This window comes from Montipora foliosa, chromosome 6 (assembly GCF_036669935.1).
Source record: "Montipora foliosa isolate CH-2021 chromosome 6, ASM3666993v2, whole genome shotgun sequence".
Classification (NCBI taxonomy): Eukaryota; Metazoa; Cnidaria; class Anthozoa; order Scleractinia; family Acroporidae; genus Montipora; species Montipora foliosa.
The window spans coordinates 60,104,882-60,127,381 of record NC_090874.1 but is presented as its reverse complement, the minus strand read 5'-3'; the positions used below and the strand labels follow the sequence as shown (position 1 = coordinate 60,127,381).

The following is a 22,500-nucleotide window of genomic DNA, read 5'->3' as shown; positions in this document are numbered from 1 at the left end:
AGAGTTGGCAAAAAAGGACCTTTAATCAGCATCAATCGGCACGTGAAAGTTTGGCTCGCCAATGGATGGAGGTTCCTGAGTTTTTCGAACGGGAAGTTAAGGATGAATTTTGCTAAAAGATACAGAATAGTCAAGATGAGCCGCAGAAGGTTGGTGATGAATTACCAAGGAAGATGGACACAATTGTATGCGAGAAATAGAATAAGGGGCAGACGCAGCAAGCAAAGAAGACTCCAAAGACGAAGGAGGAGGCAAAGACGAAGACAGAGACGTCGTCGAAGAAGGAGGAAGAGGAGGAGACAAAGACGGAGAAGGAAACGTCGCCGAAGACGACGGCAAAGACGAAGAAGAAAGAGAGGACTTTGCAGGATAAAGTTCCGATATCGACGGCGGTTTAGAAGAGTGATCCGATACGGAGGAAGATCTTTTATCAAAGTTGGCAGGAAACGTATTGGAATTAGGTGAGAAGAGCACCACTCTTCGTTTTCCTTGTCAAATAAGCAGGTTAACTAGATTGTGACTGTGACAAGAGAAAAGGTTTCTTAAAATTTGAAATAATCTCAATTTGAATATTAAGTTAAGAGCTTTTTGTGAGGACCAATGTTGCATCCTCTTTTGAACGGTAAGCTTTCTTTTCCATCTCTGTAACGTACCTTTCCAACTCTTTTCAGTGTTTATGTAACCATATGATAATTCATTTCATTTGCAGTGACTAACTTGTACCTCATTCCCCATTCCCTTCCCCCCCCCCCTGATATGTTATGAGATGTTTTCAGCTGTACCTTTGTCTGACCTCTACATTCATTAAATTAAAATGAAGTTTAGATACTAAGAATATCGACGTATTAGTGTCTCTAAGAACGATTCTTTACAACTATTTCCAAAACTCAACCATTTATGGAATAATTGTTGTTACAAAGTGTTGTCGTTGTTGTAATCGGTAATCGAAGCCTTCTGTGATATCAGATTAAACACCCTAAAGAAGAAACAAACGGAGAGTATAGTGATTAACATGGTGAAAATCAATTTAATGTGCTTTATTTGATCGTTTTTCCTGAATATCCTTTAGATTTGGCAAAAGACGCGCTTACGTGTGGAAAAATAGAAAATGGAGGAGTTTTGGGATCGGAAAGAGAGTGCAGATAAGGACATCAAAGGCATGGCACAAGTTAAGAGTATGGCGAGGAACTCTTTCTGTAAGACGGAGAACTGGTTATCAAAAAATAAAAATAAGAAATGTGAATGTGTATGGCTGGACTGGAAGACGTTGGCGAAAAATGATGGCTAGGACAAGAAAAGCACGATGGAGAAGGAGAATGGCCAGAAGGAAAAGGCGGGAAAGACGACGAAGAAGAATATTTAGAAGGCGACGACGACAAAGACGACACCGAAGAAGGAGACGGTGTCGACAAAGGAGAAGAAGAAGGCGCCAAAGGAGACGCAGAAGACTAGCGCGTCTGCGAAAGAGACTCAAAGGCGTGCTGAGTTTTACATATGGTGGTAAGCGAAGGATGGTGTTTAGGTCGACATCTGGTCTCAGAATCAAGATGAAAAGAGGATCGAGATCATTCAGGTGATCATTATTCTAAACGTAACTGTTTACATGCTCATAGATCCTACAAAGCGTCCCTTTCTTCGGTTGGGAGGATGGAAGAAACTTTTTTGTCATTACTCGGCTAACGTTCATTTACATAGCTTTTCTTGCCATTTTGTAAGTAAAATCTTACCGGGCTTTTATCAAAGTTTCAAAGCCGATACTTCTTTTAAGTTCGGCACTAGGCAAACCCTACAACTGCAAATAACTGTAAGATCTTGTCAAGTGAAGTCCGAGTTATTTGGTTTGCAATAGTAAAGTACTGGATTCATGGTAAACTAAATGTCTGTCCTGAATACGGAAACATTCTCAAGCAAAAATGGCGATTCCCAACCCATATCTGCTGACCAGGTTACATATGCAATGCATGAATTATTTGCGCGCGGAACCTATTCACATGGTTCTCTTGCGACGGTCCAAAATGCATTCCTTAGAGTAAGAACATTAAAGTGCTATTATGACCAAATCATTTATTCTTATTATTCCTTGGATTTCAAAACTATGTTAACTAAACACGAAGTGAGCCACATTTTAAGCCTCGATTTGAAAAATGTGTTTATTTCAGCTGGAACTTTCCTACTCAAGGTGATTCCCTGGTTTTGCTTTGCGCAATCCTACTGCGTATAATTTCTTGCATCATTGGCGCGCACCGTAGTGCGGGCACATTGATAAAATAGCGGATTTTCGTTGACGCCAAGCTTAATCTGTCAAGGAATGGCTATTTTCTCCTGAACGAGTGCGATGACACCTATTTTTTATTTCATGATTTTTGTTGAGAATGGTGTCTTCATGGAGAAGTAAAAAAATCAGCAAAAATCTTTGGCTGGTTTTTTGACAATTTCATAAAATGGTACATAAGGAGGCATTACGAATCAAAAAGCCAACGCTCAAGTTAAATCCATTTTGGAGTGATAAGTACTCTCAAAGGCATTCAAATACATTTTTTTTAGTTACGTAAGTGAATTAACCATAGAATGACACCTGGTTCCGCATTATATCATGGATTGCATGTATAACATTGGGCATGCGCTGCAATTATCAAAGTGGCTTAAATAGCCGTATTTGTCAGCGTCTTGCCATGGAAACGAGCACTGTGATTCCACTTTCTTATTACATTTTTGTCATCTCCTTGACATGATAGAACAGTGTGCGAGGTTTCATCGGAAATCTATGACAAGTTCTATTTTTAGGGAATCACCTCAATTGTCCACCACTACTAACCTTAAAATCTTGAGAAAACTGACTCGAGGAAAAAATGACGTCAAAGACTCACAAGTTTGAGAATGCAATGCTTGTGTACGCTGCTGAATTAATATTCTGCACGGGACTTTCAGACTTTTAAACTCTCGTTTGCGTATATAAGGTGCGGTTACACGCGGGATAATTTACCATGGGAAATAGTATTTACCATGGTGTGTGTAACCTCACCTGTAATAAGCTGAATTTCAAGCTGTTGAGTAAATGACGTCACTTTTCCGTAGATCCAACCCTTTGAGGTTCAATTGGTCAATTCTATAGGTGAGTAATGGCGGACAGTGAAATCCAAAACTTACACGCAAAGTAAACATCCTTTGGATAAAATCAAAGCTCAAAATTTTGCCAGTCAGGAAATACTTTCAAAATATGAAGGAAAAAAGGAAGTGATTATTTTATCATAGTGGCACTTTAAAGAAATAGTTCAGTTTTTAAATCAACACAGTTTTTTTATTCATAGGATCCAAAGGGGGCGAGTTAAAATTGGAGGAAGAACTTTGGAAATACGAAATCGTCTAAAAGTGAGACTTGGAACACGTATGAAAACGATAAAAACAATCCGTGGTGTACCAAAAATCAAGTATGGAGGGAAACTGAGGCGTGTAATATTCACGACTCAGGTGGTAACAGTACTTTTTGGAAGACATATGAAGAAAATAGGAATACCTCGAAGGTATTCTCGTAAGAGATATTTGCGAAGATTACGAATATTGCAAAGGAGAAGTAAGTTGAGAAGGAGAAGACGGAGAAAGAAAAGACGGATGCGGCGTAAGATTAGACGAAACAGAAGAAGACGAAGGAGGCAAAGGAGAAAAGTTAGACGCAGAAGACGACAACGTAGACGGCGTCGTCAAAGCGTGCTTCGAATTTTGTTCTCTGGACATTGGAGAAGCGTGTATAGAAGTGGACCTCGACTAGTGTTCCGCATGAAAAGAAAGAAGGTTGTTGTGAGGTACGGTTTTAATACAGTATCAAAATCACTAATTGATAGAGAAAGAAAGAATTTAAGTCAGATTATTATTATTGATGGTCAGGCTAATAAGATGCCTGCCTTCTTTAAGAATGATGTCAAATCGCACTCAAACGAGTGGCACAAGTACGAACCCTGTTCCACGAGAAGAGTGATATCCATGTGGCTCTTCAATTCTCGGTTTTCACATGACGTCACGACGGCCATGTTGGTGCCCCTAAACAAAGAAAAGGCAGCCATGTTGGTGCCCCGACCAAATCGTCCGGGAATTTAACTCTATTATTATTCAAACGCTTCCTTTTGTTTTCGTTGAAAAACATGGCTGTTGATCACGTGAGTGAAAACCAGCAATACGCCATTAATTTACTTTCCAAATAATGGTTTCGTTTTTCACTGCCGTCAATAACTAGCGGAACGAGTTTATTTTTCGATTTGGTGCACCGTTATGTATATCGAGCAATCTTGAGCACATTCCCACATTTGGGCAACATTTGAACCTTTTCTTTGTATTTTGGGCTAGTTCAGAGCAACATTTTGCCTCTTAGAAAAGAAATGTTGACAGTAAACCTGGATTCTGAAATTCCACGGTTAAAATGAGCCTAATTAAGCTTTGTGTTTGATGTAAAGCAATTTGAACCATGTCCTTATTCAAAACATATATTCCTTCCCTATTTCTTGTACGAAAAAAGCACTGGTGTTTCACTAGCTTCGACTATTTAATAAGGAAGGCATAGTTTTAAAACCTCCCAGGCAATGTTTCTTTTGAGCACTATTTCTAAAAATCGAGCACTATTCGGGTACTTTGTTTGCCCTTTTAAAGCGCTACTCTGTGATTTTCCCGCGCAATCGCGAAAGGCCTATTCGCAACGGCAAGTCAACAGCTGGCTTTCATAAGCGAAAATAGCAAATCGTGCACACAACAGTCAAACTTTCATTCTCCTGCAATTTTGTCAAGGGCTGCACTACCATCATCGTACAACCTGAACTCGAACAGCATGGAATAACACAATATTTTCTATCACTCAAATGTTTATTTTGCCGTGGTAGGGTAAGTCTTCGTTGGCGTCGCGGTTGCTTAAGCTTGAGAGAGCTTAAGCACACGACGTTTTTGAAACGAGGACGGCAACCGGAAGTGAACATTTCCCATGCCAGGACAGTAATGTCTCCCAGATTAATACGCTAATCACCTCTAATGGAGAAAAGATACTTAGCCATGTCAATGTGGTCAGTGTGTGAAGACAAGTTACAAGGGAAAACAGCGCACTTCCGGTTGGCGTCGCATGCTTAAGCTCACTGGTCGTTTTTCCTATTGTGTGTAAATACGATAACCTTATTTTGTATTCTTTTGGTTAGACTATGACAACAACGGAATGGAGAAAAATGAGGGCTTACGAACATGCTAGAATGCATTATAAGTCTATTGTTGTGTGACGTAGCAGCTCTCGTAACGTATAATTTGATTGGCTCGCTACCCTAGCAAAAACCAAAAGACTAAATAATAGCCGGAAACAATGACTTAGACTAAAAAACGATAGAAGCTGCTTACAATACCAAACACTAGCAGGTTACGAGAGCTGTTACACTACTGCTATTGTACAGTGACATTCCCGTTGACAGTAGTCGATCTTGTTGTTCCTTTAACCGGTTATGTAAAGAGTTCGATCAGGTTTAGGGAAACCTTATCGCTATATCGCCCTCTGTGTTTAGATTTCCTTCTTTCTCACTCCGTAGACAATATCTTTTTCAACACTTGTTTAAAATTGACTAAAGCGAAGCCAAATTTGGTTGAATAATATTACATTGTGATAAGACTCTCTTATTTCAAGACCAGTGTAAGTGGCACGCAGTGTTTTCGTTCACATTTTCTACCAAGTTTTTTTTTTTTGATCTTCAAAGGTACTACAGGGGTAACTTAAAGATCGGTAGAAGGCGTAGAAGGAAACCTCTTGCCGGATTAAACAGAATTATGCAAGTCAAAGTTGATGGGTCTTGGCACAAATTGAAGTTTAAATCTGGGACGCTCGGCTACTTCCAAAGGGGACGTCCAATGAGGAAGATACGCATAGGTCAAGCGGCAGTGCTGATACAAAATCGCCGGAAAAAATGGGTAAATCTTGTCCACCGAGAAACACGACGCTTAAGGAGGTCCAGAAGATATAGACTGAGAAAACTAACTAGAAGGAGAACGAGATATTTGAGGCGTCGACGAAGGCTGCGAAGAAAGCAGAGGAGGCGAAGGCGGAGAAGACGGCGAAGAAGATGTCGCATGCGGCGAAGGCGAAGACGGCGTAGACGACGACAACGGCGTGGAAGATGCGTGATGCGTGTCCGTGTTGGCCGCACATTTAAAAAAGTGTACTTCAACAAGCGTCACCAATATAGAATAAATATTAAAGGAAAGTTGCGTCCATTCAGGTAAACAATAACATCTCGTATGTTCAGATAGTTGACCGCTACTTGTAGATACAGAACCAGAATGTCATACCCGCCTTATCACTGACCCACCGTCGCTGTTGTGTCCAATGGTCCGCACTTATGTCCAGAAACTCAATGCAAGTAATTAAATGCTAGCCTAATTTTGATAGCCAACACGAGGTGTCCCTTTAGCTCTAAGCATTTCCTATCTATTTCTAACAATACCAGTTAGGGTGGAGGTTGCAGCAGTTATTTTTAGGTCGTGGTAAATGCCGCAGTTTATCCCGGTACTTAAGGAGTAGCATTTTGGGGACACTTTGTGACGTTCATTTTCTGTATTACGAGACACGTGTGATATTGAAGTTGGCGAACAGAGGAAGGGGACATTTCGTGACGCTTACTGAAATCTAATCACTTGTATTTCTGGGACCCGTTTCTCGAAAGTCCCGAAAACGTTTTGGGCCCGAAACTACGAACCGCTCGTTTTGGAAAGCCGATCTTTTAACATGTTTTCAAGGTAACAAAAAGTCGTCAAACTTCACACTCATTTTTTTTTTTTGATTTCTCTCCGTTTTTGTGATACAAAGGGAATTGTGACACCCAAAAATGGCCCGTTAAGTTTCGGGACTTTCGAGAAACGGGCTCCTGGACCGTTCACTTACCTTTTTAAAAACGATGGAATAGATCCCAATTTGAAAATATCGACCGACTTTTTTAAGTTCTCCCGGATGTTTCAAGAGCTCCTTTTTTTGTCATCTCTTTAGTGGAATTAAAGCAACGCCTGTCTTCACATTCAGCGGCTTCTCACCCCCCCCCCCCGCCCCCTTCCTCCCCTTTCTCCCATCGTACAAACTCACATACAGTGCAGTTACTCATACACTATCAATCCATCTCACAAACACTCTATGGTTGCCTGTTGCACAGTCCCCACTCTGTTGCATGAATAAAGTACGCGTTGATACATTCTAACATCAGCCAACTTCTCAGCCTTCACATTCTCGGTGGTTTCTTCCTAGGTTCTTCAATGGTCGAGTGATAATCGGAAGTCGCCTCAACCTGAGTGTCACGAATAGACTTCTAGTTCGAGTCACAAGGAACTATAGAATTGCCAGATTTTATGGAAAAGCCCTACACGTCACGTTCATGAAACGAAACAGGAAGTTGGTACTTTCCAATAAAGGTGTTAAGCTGGTTGTCGGCCGTCGCCTGAAGAGGATAAGGTACAAAGCTAGCCGGAGAAGGATCAGGAGGAGACAGAGAAGGAAGAGGAGACAATATAGGAGGAGGATGAGAAGACGTCGACGAAGGCGAAGACTGCTGCGCCGACGAAGAAGGCGACTTCGAAGAAAGAAGCGTCGCTCTTTGTTGCGTTTTGTATTAGGGGGAAGACCGCGGTATATTTACTCGACAAGAGGACGACTGGTGTTCCGTATTAGAAACAAAACTAAGACCGTGAGGTAAAAAATTATTAAGTGGTCTTGTTGCAATCACATTCGTGCATTTAAGGTAGAAGTCTTAAAGGCAGGTGACAATCAATTGCTAGGGTTTTATTTATTTGTGCTTTTTCACGAGTAGAATTTATTTCCGTAGCAATAGCAAACCTTTTGGTCTTTTAGTCTTAACTTGGGACTTTTATGTCAAAGCATTAGGAATTTTGTTATTGTGGCAGAGAGTACAGAATATGTTTAAAACACCAAAAAAGGAGTTGTAAGAGTTGGGAGGGGGAGGGGGGGATGAGCTAACATTTCACGGGAAACAAAGTAGTTGTTTCATATTCACGAACAATAGCGAGATTTAGTTTTGCAGGGTGTGTCATGTTACTATTTGTCCCATTAGAATGAAAATTATTTTCTTCTAACCTTCGCTCTCTTTTGTGACCTTCATTGATATCTTTAAACCACGTGCAAAATGAACCAAAATGAAACAAGCTTCTTGATTTTTGCGAAAACGCACATTTTATCCTGGGGAGTGCCGTTTTCCGGCTTTAAAACGTGTTGCTAAAATGTCTCTCTAATAAAAAGGCAATTTACTCTGCAAAAGAAACAGAGAAAATAAACGATTGCCTACGTATTTAAGAATTTACATTCAAAGAGCTGCCTTGTTTGTTTTGAACTTAAGCTGCCAGCAAGTTCTTTAACGATCAATCTTTAGGGCCATTACACGCATTTTTGATTTTGATAGCAAAATTATAGAAAATAAGAAACTAAAATAACTTTTCTTGGTGAATCAACCACTCACTTCACATCTCAAGGAGAACATTGTAACCAAAATCACGGATGACGGCCTTTACCTTAAGTTGGGCTTAACAAGGAAAAATGCCTTTCACCTTTCACGGTAAAAAGAATTGGCCACCATCAAGTACCAGACAAATCGATTCTGATTGGTCTTGACTGTTACTCCGTTGCCCAAGTTTCCTTGATTGGGTTTAAATTTGGTGAAATCATAGAGCGAGTTTCAATTGAGTGTCGTAAAACCAAAACCAAAGTAATTACTTTGGCCAATCAAAAAGGATGGAGACAATCCGGTAAACCATTCAAAACTCGAAGTAATTACACGCAGCCTACACAAAGCGCGGGAAAATTTGGACGGGCGAGCCACGATTGGTTTTGGTTTCACTTCTGATTGAAAAAATGGCGCGAGAAATTTGAACCAATCACTGAGTGAAGTAATCATAAACCAAAGCAATTCGCTAATTACTTTCGACACTCAAATGAAAACCGCTCTATAAAATATGACAATCCACTCGTCCTCCATGGCGTTTCAAAGGTAGCCTAAGAGTAGGCTTTTGTCGTAGTGAGTGGCAAAAGGTAATTCAATGTAATTAATGAGATGGCAAATGTGAACCCCGGAAAATGGAATGAATACATGTATTTTTACAATGGTAATTCGGGAATACTCGGAGAAAAAGCAGAGTGCTCTTTTGTAGGGGTCGACCCTACGACCTTCCATCTATTGGTTCAGCTAATCTATATCGTTGAGCTATACGGGAGACTTGAGGTTCAGCTGACAAATGTCCCGCTAAACTGGTCCAAATGGTTCATGTTTGCTGTTTTAAACAATTAGATGGATGAGATGCATTATCTTCGTAAGATGCTTAATGAGATCGATGAGGTCTTATTTTAATGATGTGCAAAATTCTTCTCCTTTCTTCCTAGAATCTATGGTAGAAAACTCATGTTCAGGATGGGAAGGAAAATGAAAACTGTCCACCGTCTCAGGGTTAGACTTGGAGGGATTTGGAGAACTGTAGTGAGAAGAGGAAAGAGTTTACTAGTCAATTACCGAAGGAAAATGCGAGCGATAAGATTCTTAAGGCACACGGTGTTTATCCGATATGGAAAAAAATTGCAAAGGATCAGGACTTCAGGACGTAGAAGATCCAGACGAAGTCAGAGAGCAAGTAGAAGGAGACGGAGACGACGAAGAAGGCGCAGGCGGCAAAGGAGGAGCTATAGGAGAAGACGGCGGCGAATTCGACGAAGGAGAAGAATGCTTCTTCGCCGGTGCATAATGCGCCTGCGTCGTAGAGGCCGCTTATACCCTGTTGTCAAAGGTAGAAGAGATTACAAAATACTCACACTCGCACGACGAGGATTCAAGAAGATCAGGTATTCATCGTTTGTTTTCCTTACATTGACCTCAGAATCTCGACCATTTAAAATTATAATAAAATAGTAAACTGCTCCAGTGCCTTTGGTGAATCAAGGAAAGGATTTGGATTTCACTGGGAGCCTAGAGATCATAGTTGGTCCAGATAACCCGAGAATTCATCTCTGAGATGCTGACGTTCGAAGATGGGGTAAAGATAACAATTTTATAAAACAAAAATGTAACGTAGACACAAGAATGCTACATAACATGGCTCTCTTTAAATACCTTTATAAAAGCGGTATATAAGATTGGAGAAAGAGAGAATCAACTTTTCATTGTACTGACAGGACTATTTTTCGGACGCTACAGTAATTCGTGTTTATAACTCCAAATCCATATATGTGTGTTTTTCCTCATGTAGACCAATCTCAAGTTGTTAATTAGGCAATGTCTCTTACACATAATCTCACAAAAAACTTTTTTTTTTCAGATTTAGAAGGGGTCAATTTTTGATTCGTCGCCGTGGTCGCTATAATTCCGTCGGAGGTGTACTGGAAATCAAAGTAGATTACTTGTGGCATCGCGTATATCGTTCCGGCAGGAGCTTTTACACTCGTATCAGACGAAGAAAAAGGCTTTTGAGTTTCCGTGGTATTCGACCGAAAGTCAAATCCGGAAAAGGATGGAAACTAATCAAACGGCCAAGGCCACGTTTGAGTGTTAGAAAAAAGAAGCGACGACGGCGATATTTGCGAAGGAGGAGGAGAAGGAGAAGGAGAAGGCGACGTAGACGACGGCGAAGAAGAACTCGAATGCGCAAGCAAAGGAGGAGAAGAAGACGACGACGAAGGAGTCAAAGGAGAAGGCGCAGACGGAGGCGCCGTAGGTGTGTCTTGAGAGTGAAGTTCAGGCGTCGCTGGAGATATCTGTTTTTCAGGAAAAGGACGTTTAAATTCCGTGGAAGACTTGGGGAAGGGCGAGTAAGGTAAGACATAAATGATAACTGGAATAAGTTTGTAATAATTATTTGTCTTTAAGGAAAGTTCACACCTGGCAACGTGTTACCAATTCTTTCTGAGAGGACGTTCTTATCAGGAAAACTATTGTGTTCTAATTTTCAAAGGAGCTGAACAGATGGTTGGATGCCTTATTAAACAGAAATAAATAAAATGACTCCAGTATTTTCGCACGATTGGAATCGATTGGACGAAAGAACTGGGTATTTTATTTCTAACGTATTAGCTGTAGCGTCATCAACTCTGTAGATACTTCTTACTTAGTCAACTTTTATCGTGGGGAGTTAGAAAAAGCCTTTATAGGCTTTATAGGCACAAGTGAAGTTTTCAAAATTTGAGAACTTTCAAAATGATTTCGACCATAAATCACGAGACGCACTGGCGTTCATACTATTTCTTATACTTATACCTCGAACTATGATTGACTACCTGCAGCAGTCCCTGACGGTCAGAGCTAGAAAATGAATTTGATTTCTTCAAACGTTTTTAGGCTTTTGATCGTGATTAAGCTGCTTGTTCATACTAGATTGAGCCTCTTTTATGCATCTCTAGGCTCTTACCTGATACTGCGCGCATTCAGATCATGTTTACCTATGCAGCATGCAAACATCAACTTCTGCATGGTTTAAAGAAACGCAAAAGGCTGTAAATCATTAAAGTTAATTGCGAGCCACATTCAAAATCGCGTTCAATTTCGATTCAACGTCTTTCAACATAGTTGAAAGGGGGTGGCAAAAAAGAATTCGACATCGCTGTTCACCGAGGTAGAACGCATGTTGAAGCTCTTTGCCAGCCTCATCAAGCCGAGGATAGAGCAATTTTCTGGTAAGCACAGGTTGTTAACAATTACTCCATGAGCGACGGTTGGAATATATGAGATTTTCAATATCCAGTAAGCAGGAATGGAATAATTATATTCTCAGACTTTAAGAACTCTAAACGCTAGGATATTTGGAAATTTCACTTCCTGCAACAAATGTTTAAGCTTGACGATTACTCGGTACATGAGCTGATTTAGTGAGCCAGTAAGAACGTTAGGAACGTAATATCCCAGAGTTGAAACTTCAACAATAAATCATATTTGAGATTTGATTTTTTTCTTCTGTAAGCGAAAGGCATTTCAAGTTTTACGATTACCAATGTAGACTTTCGGCTGTTCTAAAGTTTATGATAGGTAAAAGGAAAATTGCCCTCTATCCTATTTCCTCACCTCCAAAGTTCTTTTCAATTATTTCGCGGGGTGTACCAGATCTCATTATGCACAATGTGATCTGCAAACCAAACCAAATAACTAAAACAATGCCTTGGGGTTACACAATAGAAGCTGATACAATAACGAAATAAAAGACAAAAAAAAAAAAAAAAAAACGAGAGCTGGCGCATTACTGCATTGGCCGAATTTATACTAGAGACGAATAATTCGTCTAAGTACAAATTCGGTACGAAGACGAATTATGGAGCAAAATTCGTCTGAGGCTGATTCGTCTGTTAGCACGTCTTTAAGACTTGCTAACCGACGGACAAATCGTCTTAGACGGATGATCCGTCTCTTAATTTATATCTAGACGGAAACGTAGACGGTTTTTTGACAATCTCGTACCCAGAGTCCTCGGGCTTTTTGGCCAGTGAGTGAGCGCCCGGAGAGACTCTGGGATAATCGACTTGAACTATCTTTTTGATTGGCCGCTTGCGAAACAATGGCAGTCCGACAGGAAATCGGTAAGTAATTCGGAAGCCCGGTTGTTCGAAAGCCGATTAACTCTAATCCCAGATTAAAAATTTACCTAATGCTGCTCCCAAATGCTGTTCAACGCTGATATTTGGCAAAACTTTACATTAGAGGAAGTCAATCTTGAAAAGCAAAATTAAGCAAAAGAATCTTTCACCAAACAGTGGAAAACATGAAACAAAAGTTTACGCTAATCCAGGGTTAAGTTAATCGGCTTTCGAACAACCGGGCCCAGTTTCTTTGTAAGGCTAAAATTCTAGTTTCTCCAACACTTTGAACCCGCCATTTCTACTGTTTACGGTTTTCTCTATTCTGTTTCCGTTTAAACTCAAGCATACGTAATAAGACCGGAACCCACGTTTTCTGGGAAAATGTAGTCGATTATCCCAGAGTCTCTCCGGGCGCTCACCCGCTGGCCAAAAAGCCCGAGGACTCTGGGTACGAGATTGGTTTTTTGACGAAGTTTCCACATAAGAGGGACTGGTTTCTATATTTTCGCAGGGTTTCCTGGGATGCCTATTTCAAGATGGCGTCCAGTAAAGCAACTGTTTCGTCAAAAATACTCGTCTCAATTCGTCTTCGGATTTATACTTAGACGAATTATCCGTCTCGACGGATAATTTGTCTCTAGTATAAATTCGGCCATTGAAGCAATCGATCTATTTTTTGGTAAATGCCCAATCGTTTTCAGGTATTGTCAGTAATCGTTTACGTTGATTTCTTAGTAACAAAAACAATTATATTTGTTTGTCACTTATTTGAATTTTACCCCGTTGCTGGGGATTTGGCATCGGAACGTAACGAGGCTCCAATTATTTTCTGTTCCATTATTTTATCCACAATGTGCTCTTTATATCCCTTTTCTTTTATATAATTGAACTGTATCTTTTAAGATCTCACGAGTCAGCAAAATTGAACTGCTTCCGAATAAGGTTTCTTCAGAAAGGAGATGGAAGACTAGCGGTTCCTTGGGGCTCAGAAATCTGGGTCCTGACCTTTCTAAGGCCTGTTACTTAAAATGTTTGGTGAATTAATGTTCATATATGCATTTCACTTTTTGCTTTCCATCCTTAAGGTTCTACGGAAACAAAATGAGTGTTTACTACAATGGAAGGAAAACAGTTCGTGTGGTTGGGAGAAGACGTAAAGTGATTCAAACTCGTAGGGTTTACGTATGGCGCACCTTAAAACCGGCCGGCGTGAACTATCTGTTCCGCTTTAGAGGACGTAGAACATCGATGAAACTCTCAGGAGGAAGACCAATCATCTATAGTAGACGAAGGTGGGTGCCACTGAAACGCAAGATCCCCAAAAGACGTAGATATAGGTTGAAGAGAAGGAATATGAGAAGGAAGAGAAGACATTTACGCAGGATGCGAAGAAGGCGTCGAAGGCACTATCAACGAAGAATAAACAGAATGAGACGACGAAGGAGAAAGCGAAGGAGACGTAGAAGACGAAGGCGGAGGCGAAGGCGACGAAGACGACTGCGAAGAAAGGTTGGACGCAAGCGCCGTAGCATTGCAATGTTCAGAACCGGCAGGAGATGGGAAAAGTTGTACCCGCTGGGAGGAAATACTTTGATTTTCAAAACACGGAAAGGATTTGGCAAAATCTAGTGAGTTTTATTCTTATCTTTGCTTTCTTATCTCTTGACTTGTTCCCGTGGTTAATTCACGGAAAAGTTTGGGAGTTGCTGATAGAAATCGTGCCCATGACTTTCCAAGGTTTTGCTCACGGATCCAGGCTTAAGGGGGATGGGGGAGGGGGGTAGTGTCATGGTTTGTTGATAAAAAAATCTGGAAAGCAAACGAGACCTGTTTACCGATGGCAAACGCGAAAGTTAATGACCAAATGTTCTTCAAAACGGCTATTTCAGTGTTAGCCAAGATTAAAAATAATGCCAACTTGAAAAGGTCGGGCCGAAGTAGTTAAGTTCTCACCTTGCATCTTAGATGAACTCCGCAATAACTTGGTGTGGCGTCCTATTTTTCTTTAAAATTTAATCAATTTTTATCGCACTGCGATGATCCCGAAGCAATTTAAGGATGAAAAAGTAACTAAAAATTGATTTAGTAAATTTATGGCAAAAATAAAAGGGATAATTCCCATATTAGTGAGCTTAAGCACGCGCGTTTTTAAGACGCGGACGCCAACCGGAAGAGAACGTTTCAAGTGCCAGGACAATGGTGTCTCCCAGATTTTTATACTAATCATTTGTAATGGAGAAAACATACTTAGCAATATAAATGTGGTTGAATGAAGACAAGTTAAAAGGGAAAACGGCTCACTTCCGGTTGCCGTCCGTGTCTCAAAAACGCGCTTGCTTAAGCTCCTTACTGCCCCTTAAGCACTTAATATACTAACGATTCGCGCATGCAACCGTAACGCAATAACCATCCTCAGAGATGACTGTGAATTTATGCCTTGTTTAGCTTGTTGTTATCATGTCCTTTCCGCCTAAACAAAGATATGTTTATGATTGAAAGCGTAAAAAAAACGAAATTGTTTTTCCCTTTAAAAGTTCTAGCCAACGGTTTCTGTTCTTCGCTTATTTTACTTTGGATCTTTTTTGTGTGCAACATCTGTTATCCTTGCTATATATTAACTCTCCTTGTTAGCAGCCATGTTGTCGTTGCATACGAAGTCCCTTTCACTTTTGCAATATTTCGTTGCTAAATTTTTTCATTAAACCTTTCAATGTGGTAGTGAAAATATACGTCATATACGCAAATGACGATCGCGAAACTCGTGATTGTTTGCACCAACACGCTGATTTTGGGAAGGGACATTTCTTATCTTTTAACCAATTTTAAGGGCGCGTTCGATTGACCGTCTTCCGGAATAGGAATATAAGGAATATAAGTTAGAAATGCTTCGTTTTTACGGAAATTCACATTAAAATTGTCAAACATCTGCGAAAATGCTATTTTAAACATATTTTTATTATCCTTGCTGCTTCAAAACGTGCCAAACATACCGTTTTAATCATCAATCCACGTATTCTTATTTCGGAATAGGGTCAATCGAACGCGCCCTAAAAAATCCAGATTTTCACAAGTTTAGCTTTTTTGACGTCACTTACATCATTCTATTTTTCGCCACATTCCACAAGCCTCAAATACTTAATACTTGCGAGAGACGTTCTTCACATGCATCGTCTTCATGGCATTTCGGCTCGTCTAGTTAGTTCTGCCAATGAACGCACTTCGTATGATAATCAATAATTACTCCTAGATTCATGTCTCCTGGAGTTATGAATGGTCAGGATTCTGCATGAGTATTCCGATTGAAAAAAAAAATGCATTACCATATGGCCTCTTCGAACGGCAACTACTTGTCTGCCCACGCGACAGGGATCAACTTCAGTGAAAGCATCACAAAGGACTTAAATGAATCAAGCTGTTAGTTAGCATTGACCACTGACAAGATGAATTTGGTGATTTAAAAGTCTTTCTCATGTATATTACTTAACTTTATTCGTCGAAAAGTAGAACCAACAAGCACAGCAATTCGCCCTTTAACTTACTGTACAAAAGAAGTTGAAGTGAGCTCAGAAATGATCAACATGTCAGCCTCGATGCCGTGTTACTCGATTCCCTTTTATTTTCCTCAATATTTCTGGATTCCCATGTCCTCTCAGGGGGCTATTTACGTTGTATCGTTTCCTCAGAAACTATGTATTTCAATTCGTTACACGAGTGAGCCATAGTACTTGGCGGCGCTTATTGAAACCATCTCAAGACGTACAAGCTCGTATCCTCAAAGTTCGGTCTTATAAGTTTGGTTAATTCCTTACCTACCTCTCTCCTTAGCTTCCAAAAGCGACTGTCAAACGCACTTTAATAATCCGAGATTATTAGTCTTACTACTAGTTTATTTTTCAAATTTCAGTTAATTTTTTTAAGTTAATACACCATTTCACATATATGCGACAAATACTACAGTTCACACATAACAATGCATTGTGAAACACTAAACAGTTTCTCAGTACAATATTTAGCTTATGTAAAAATTAATGGAGATCTAACTTCATTTTTTGTTACATGATATTTTTGACCGGATTATACAGATAGCACTTGGCAAATATAATACAAGAAATCACTTTTCGCATAATCTTACAGAACAGAGTTCATATCGATAGAACTTCGCCAAAGATCATTTCTATTTCACATAACACTTGAAAGTAGTACAATTTTGCCAAAACACTTTGGAAGATGGCATCCGATGAAGGTGTGTTTAATAGAGTCTAGCTCCTTGACCACAAACGTTACAGCAATTCTTTCTTGGAAACAACTATTCCATGTAAAAGCTTTAAATAATATTCTTTGATCTTGTTTTCATGACAAATCTTCATAACTTGCTGAAAATAGGCCTTCAACAAGAAATCGTTTACGGAAAAATCGTTTTATCACTGATTGCCTGCTTTGCTTTCTTGAGGGGTGTTCTTAATTAAAAGCCAATAGTAATCTCTACATTTAAATCTTAATAATTCAATAGGCGGCTTTCAAAAATACCATAATACTCTTTGTTTGTCCTCTAAAACTTTGCATTCTCTACTTTCTCATATCCCATAATTCACCTTGCCTAGCTCCCAAACAGTTGCATAGGCATTGCTTTCGATTTCTCGGGGAGAGAAAATGAAAACAATGCTTATGCAAAATTTTGGAGAGCATACAAAGAGTATTATGGTATTCTTGAATGTGGCCTATTGTAATGGTGGACGACCAGGTGATCTGGTGACGTAATTTGGAGGACTGGGGAGAAAAACTCACAACCGTGCGCGGCCTTAGGTTTTGTTTCCAAATTTCCTGCAGTATTTCCGTCACCAAAACTCAACAGATAATTCCGTGTCTCGCACATTTCCTGTTACTGAATGAACATTCAAGTGGAAATCGCCGAGATCTAACCTCGCCTCTGCCATATTGAATTCGGAAGTAACATTCAAGGCCGCGCACGTTTGTGGGATACGGCGTTAAAATTCTTCTCCCCAGTCCTCCGAATTACGTCACCAGATCACCTGTGAGAGATTGAACACCGGTTCACAGAGTAAGAATTCTCGTTTAGCAATAGCACCCCACTCGGGATTTGCAACAATTTATTGCTAGCAAAATTAATTTTTGCTAACGCTTTCAACCGCAAGAGGGATCTTTCCCCACTCTTCCCGTCCAAGGGTACTGGGTACTGAGGTTCAGTGTGTCAGTTATCTTATATGTCTGAGGCCTAAGACGTACAGAAACCAGAAACATGAAAATTGTGCGTATTATGATAAGAGACTAATGGTAAGCTACTAAGATAGTTTAAGTATGTACCAAACGTTGCAAGAAGGCCAATGTTGTTGGTCGATTCAGGATCATTCTTGCAGCATTTTTCTTTCTTCAAAAAGGGTTTTCAAAAATTATTTTATCACAATTGCTTGCACTCTTGCAATCTGATTGGCAACCCTGCTCGCGTCATTTTGGGAAATAAATCAATCAGACCTGGGTTGCTCGAAGCATGGTTATATTATAGCGCTAACCAGCGTTAAATACCATGGAAACCTATAGGTTTTGATACCTCTTAACCAATGATTACGGCTAACCAGGCTTCGAGAAACCGGCCCCAGATTGCGAGGAAGTTATAGACAACCCTTGCTCTTTCTTTGTGTCCCCAGTAGTGAAGCTCTGAAGTAAACAATTTCTTTGACGTTGAATATTGTAGTAAAAAAAACAAGTCGAATGTGGTTCAGCGTTGTCTGTACTCTTATCGACAACGATATTCGTCATGAGGATAAACTGCTGCATTTACCCTAAGCAGGAGCCCATCACCCCGAGCGTGCAACTTAACTATACTTGTGCAACGGCGTTTTCACAAGTAAGGTTATTTTTAGATTGAATTTCCCGCTAATGAAACTCCCACAGGAGCCCGATGACCAATTACAAGAAATTAAGCTGACGTCATAGGGTCACCGAACCGTAACTGACTTTGTTTTTTGACCTAATTCGCGGGAAGGGCTAGTCTAAAAATAAACCTACTTGTGAAAACGCCGTTTCACAGACGCTGTATGGAAGTTGCACGCTCCAGGATGGGCTCCTGCCCTAAGCTAAAAATAACGCTAACCTCCACCCGAAACGTATTGTTAGAAATAGGTAGGAAATCCTTAGACTTCGAGTTGGATATCAAAATTGGGTTTACATCTTTTGCACTTTGACTGATCACACTCATTTAACATCCACGTATGTATGTAGATGCATGGATGTCCAAACAGAATATTCGCTTATGACTGCTTCTTTTATTAGTTAAGGTCTGCTGCCTTTTTTCTATGCTACATCGGGCGGGTGTCCATGCTTTCTTTTCTTTTTTCTAAAAGTCTCTTCACCGTCATGGTGGAAAATCAGTATTAACTTATCTTTTGGTTTCTTTTCCTTTCTTTCTCTCTCTCTCTTTCTTTCTTTCCTTTTCTAGTTTCGGAAGGTCCAGTATACGACTTAGAAGACGAAAAAGGACACGCACCATCCGCAACCTCAGACGAATACGTTTCCGGCTAATGGGAAAATGGCGACATCTTCGAAGACACAAGAAAAGGCTGTCTGTTCTCTACGGAAAGCGAGATACACGGCTGCGTTTAAGGAGAGGTAAATTTTCTATGTTTTTTCTAAGACACTGGACACCTATCGGAAGGCAGTTCCGTAGGAGGGTGGTTTCACGGCGAAAGACAAAAAGAGTAAGGAGAAGGAGGAAGAGAAGACGGAGAAGACGCCGCTTTTGGAGAAGGCAGAACCGCCGCAAGAGGAGACGAAGGCGACGAAGGAGGAGGATGAGGAGACGCCGAAGAAGAAGAAGGAGGCGAAGACGAAGGATGGGCCGACGCTGTGTTATGAAGTTCCGGTATCACAAACAATGGATAAAAGTCTATCGCAGAAAATCATACTTGGTGATGCTTCAGGGTAGAAAGTTCAAACCAATCAGGTGAGAATACTGGCCGGAGTGCAGTGTGATGATAATGATGAAGTGAAGATTAGCAGAAAAAGAAAGGCTGCTGGAGGTTTGTTTGATGTCATGTCATCGAAAATTTCTGGACCAACAATGAAGAAATCGCTTAGCCGATATGAGCACTACGTGTCATATCCACTGTAAACGCTTTTGCCTGACGGTTTCTCTTGTTTGTAGAATCTTCTTTTGAGATGGTAAAATATGCCGGTTTTGCCACGCAGCTACTTTAAGATTTGGTTGTTCTATTCCTTCCGATAGAAAAAAAATCAGAAAGATGCCTTACTGAAGTCTGTGCACGTGTCGTGTTTCAATTGTTGTCACCTTTCCTCGCTAACAACGCAATTTCTTTATCACAACAGGCTTGGCAGACTAGGGATAACCATGTATAACAGAGGTCGACCTAAGTACATTGGTCTGCCTCTTACGAAGATCCGCGTTACACATTCAAATTGGAGCTGGGTTCGCCGCTACCACAAGAAGCTGACCATCCATTACGGACGCACATCGGCTCCCCTGATATCTGGAAGAAGGAACTTCTTTATAATATACCGACGAAAACGTATAACTCTCAGAACTCACAGTCGACGATACATACGAAGACAATTGCGACGGAGAAGAAGGCGACGCCAGCGTAGACAAAGAAACCGAAGACGGAGACAACGGCGAAGACGAAGGAGAAGAAGACAACGGCGACGAAGAAGACGTCGACGGAGACAGCGCAGGCGTTATAGAAGGAAACGGCCGTATATGCGTATACGATATCGGGGGCATTGGGGATACGTTTATTCAAAGAGAGGACGCCTTATTTTCCGCTCCAGAGGAATTCGTGGACTCGTCCAGTAAGGCTTTCCGTAAAGTTCGCAGTTTCAAACTGAATTTGTTTAAATAAATCTTTTGTTTAACGACTCTTTCTTTAACAGGCTCGAACCAGTTTCAACAAACTCTACCATTTGGAAGGATTGAATCTACCCAACTGTTTCATGTAACGGCAAGATACGTTACCACATGTGACGTAATAGGCCACCATGGCAACAAAGAAGCCCCCTAAAAGAATTCTCTGGAGCGGATTCAGAGCCACCTTCACAATTAGAATATTTGAAGCTGGCTCTTAATTCACTAGAGAATTTTTATAAACTTTGCGGAGAATTAAATCTGAGCCTGCTAACTCCTTTTCAGAAATAAAAATTGGGGGTCACCGAGTTCGTCAGGTTTTGAGATACGAGTGTTTAAAGACAAAAGACAGGGCGTTTTTAGATGACCCTGTTGTTACCATGGTGACCTATTACGTCACTCCAACGATTGCATTTTATTAAGCAATTATTGCTGCTTCATTTAGTATCGTAATATTGCCGTTTCGTGGAACAGTTTTGTAGAGTTATTGTCTTATTTGCTTTCTATACTTTCTGGGATTGTCATCACTCTTAAACCGTGAGAAAGTGACTTAGACAGCTATAAGCCGCAATACGAAGGAAAGGAAAAATCTATAATTTACCTCATTCAAAACATTTCTTCTTTCCCAGTACTAGCCATCCGACAAACAACGTCATTCGTCCAATAAGAGAGACGTCAATTTCGACCCATCATAGAAAATATTCGGATCCACGACAGCAATTTACGTGATGTTAATGTAACTGTAAACTTTTGAAACGGTTTTTTTTCTTTGCAAATTGAGAAAAATATTTTGTATCGACGATAATTTAGCTTTCGTGTGGAATGAAGAATTTACTGCAAAGAGTGTTAGCTGCCGTAGCCTATATAACATCATTCAGGACCATCTATAATATGTTAAATTTGCATCGACATGCGGCATTTGATAAATCAATAAATCTGGCATTATCTCCATATTGATCCCCTCTTCCGCTGCACTAGTTTTATAGACGTATTAAAATACGTCTCTCTGGTTGCTTCATGGAGGATTTATGTTATGAAAGGTTTGACTTCATTTTGAGCTTTCAAATAAATATATTGATGTTGAATTCAATCATGTTTCGTTTCTTGTTGAATCAACAGGTTTAGACGCGGTATAGTTGTAATCAGAAGCCGAAGGCGACGTTTCATAGTGCGGAAACCACAAAGAAATGTTTCCCTTTTTGTCGCAAGAAAATGGCATTACTTAAAAATACGCAGAAGGCAGCCTTTTGTGCGTGTCAAAGGTAAAATCAGAAAATTGGAACTTAGACCTGGATCCATAAGAGTCAATTTAAATGGAAGGTGGACCAAGATTACCAAACGTAGGGGGTGGCGTTCTAGAGGAAGGAGTAGACTGCGACGGAGGAGAAGAAGACGGCGACGCTGGAGAAGACGGCGTTTGAGGAGGAAAAGACGAATTCGAAGACGTCGGCGTAGAAGCAAAATTAGTGTCATTTGGCAAGGACGATCCAAACGAGTGTACTGGCATCGAGGAAATTTTGTTTTATCTAACAGGAATAGAGAAATAAAATTAATGTAAGTTCGGTTCGATCGCATTTTCAAAAATGTGGTTTACATACGTTAACATTGGCATCAATGCGAAGAGTGGAAACGGGTTTGAATGTGTCAGAAACTTCTTCGTGCTTTTTTGAGTCTCGGTAAAATTGAACTTATGTTCAATTCTATCCTAATTGTGAGAAAAACCTTTTCGGAGTAGCGCCGGATCCTGTTTGCGTCACGGCTCAAATTTGCTCAGGCTCTCAGCAATATCACAAAACGGCAGTCTTGGTACGTTGAAACAGTGACATTGATTCAAACGCAAACTAAAACTTTAAGGACGGTGCCCACTGTTGTTATTGCGCATACGTTCTGCGCATCTCCAGATACTCGGATTTCCTACCGCCGATGCTTACTAATACAGAGATATTATTGCGCGGTTTAAAACTACCCGGAGAAAGTAGAACTTAGTAAGTACTCTTTGTATCCAAAAAGAAAACTGGGGGTAGCCATGCATTTTTGAGAGATAATTAAGCTTCAATTTGAGAAAGAA

General features: G+C 40.4%; 2 protein-coding genes across 2 annotated transcripts in view; both read left to right on the top strand.

Annotated features, from left to right (window-relative positions):
- Nucleotides 1-6,121: 6,121 nt before the first annotated feature.
- Nucleotides 6,122-14,088, top strand: LOC138005853 (trichohyalin-like). Its single transcript, XM_068852029.1, has 6 exons — nucleotides 6,122-6,233; nucleotides 7,250-7,690; nucleotides 9,389-9,841; nucleotides 10,315-10,809; nucleotides 13,645-14,018; nucleotides 14,081-14,088. Exons 1-6 carry the CDS (start codon nucleotides 6,139-6,141, stop codon nucleotides 14,086-14,088), a joined length of 1,866 nt encoding a protein of 621 aa, XP_068708130.1. The 5' UTR covers nucleotides 6,122-6,138.
- Nucleotides 14,089-14,132: 44 nt separating this feature from the next.
- Nucleotides 14,133-22,500, top strand: part of LOC138005850 (trichohyalin-like) — a 57,308-nt gene continuing 48,940 nt past the window's right edge. Inside the window, exons 1-4 of the mRNA XM_068852024.1 lie at nucleotides 14,133-14,187; nucleotides 19,014-19,517; nucleotides 19,901-20,380; nucleotides 21,552-21,986. Coding sequence (XP_068708125.1) covers nucleotides 19,096-19,517; nucleotides 19,901-20,380; nucleotides 21,552-21,986 — 1,337 coding nt within the window. The 5' untranslated portion in view covers nucleotides 14,133-14,187; nucleotides 19,014-19,095. The remainder of the gene's footprint in view (nucleotides 14,188-19,013; nucleotides 19,518-19,900; nucleotides 20,381-21,551; nucleotides 21,987-22,500) is intronic.

Excerpts from the sequence above, each read along its gene's own strand:
- LOC138005853 (XM_068852029.1), top strand. The coding sequence starts at position 6,139 with ATGCGTGTCCGTGTTGGCCGCACATTTAAAAAAGTGTACTTCAACAAG. Across the intron at positions 6,234-7,249 it reads GGAAAGTTGCGTCCATTCAG|GTTCTTCAATGGTCGAGTGA; the intron begins GTAAACAATAAC and ends GTTTCTTCCTAG. Across the intron at positions 10,810-13,644 it reads CTTGGGGAAGGGCGAGTAAG|GTTCTACGGAAACAAAATGA; the intron begins GTAAGACATAAA and ends TCCATCCTTAAG.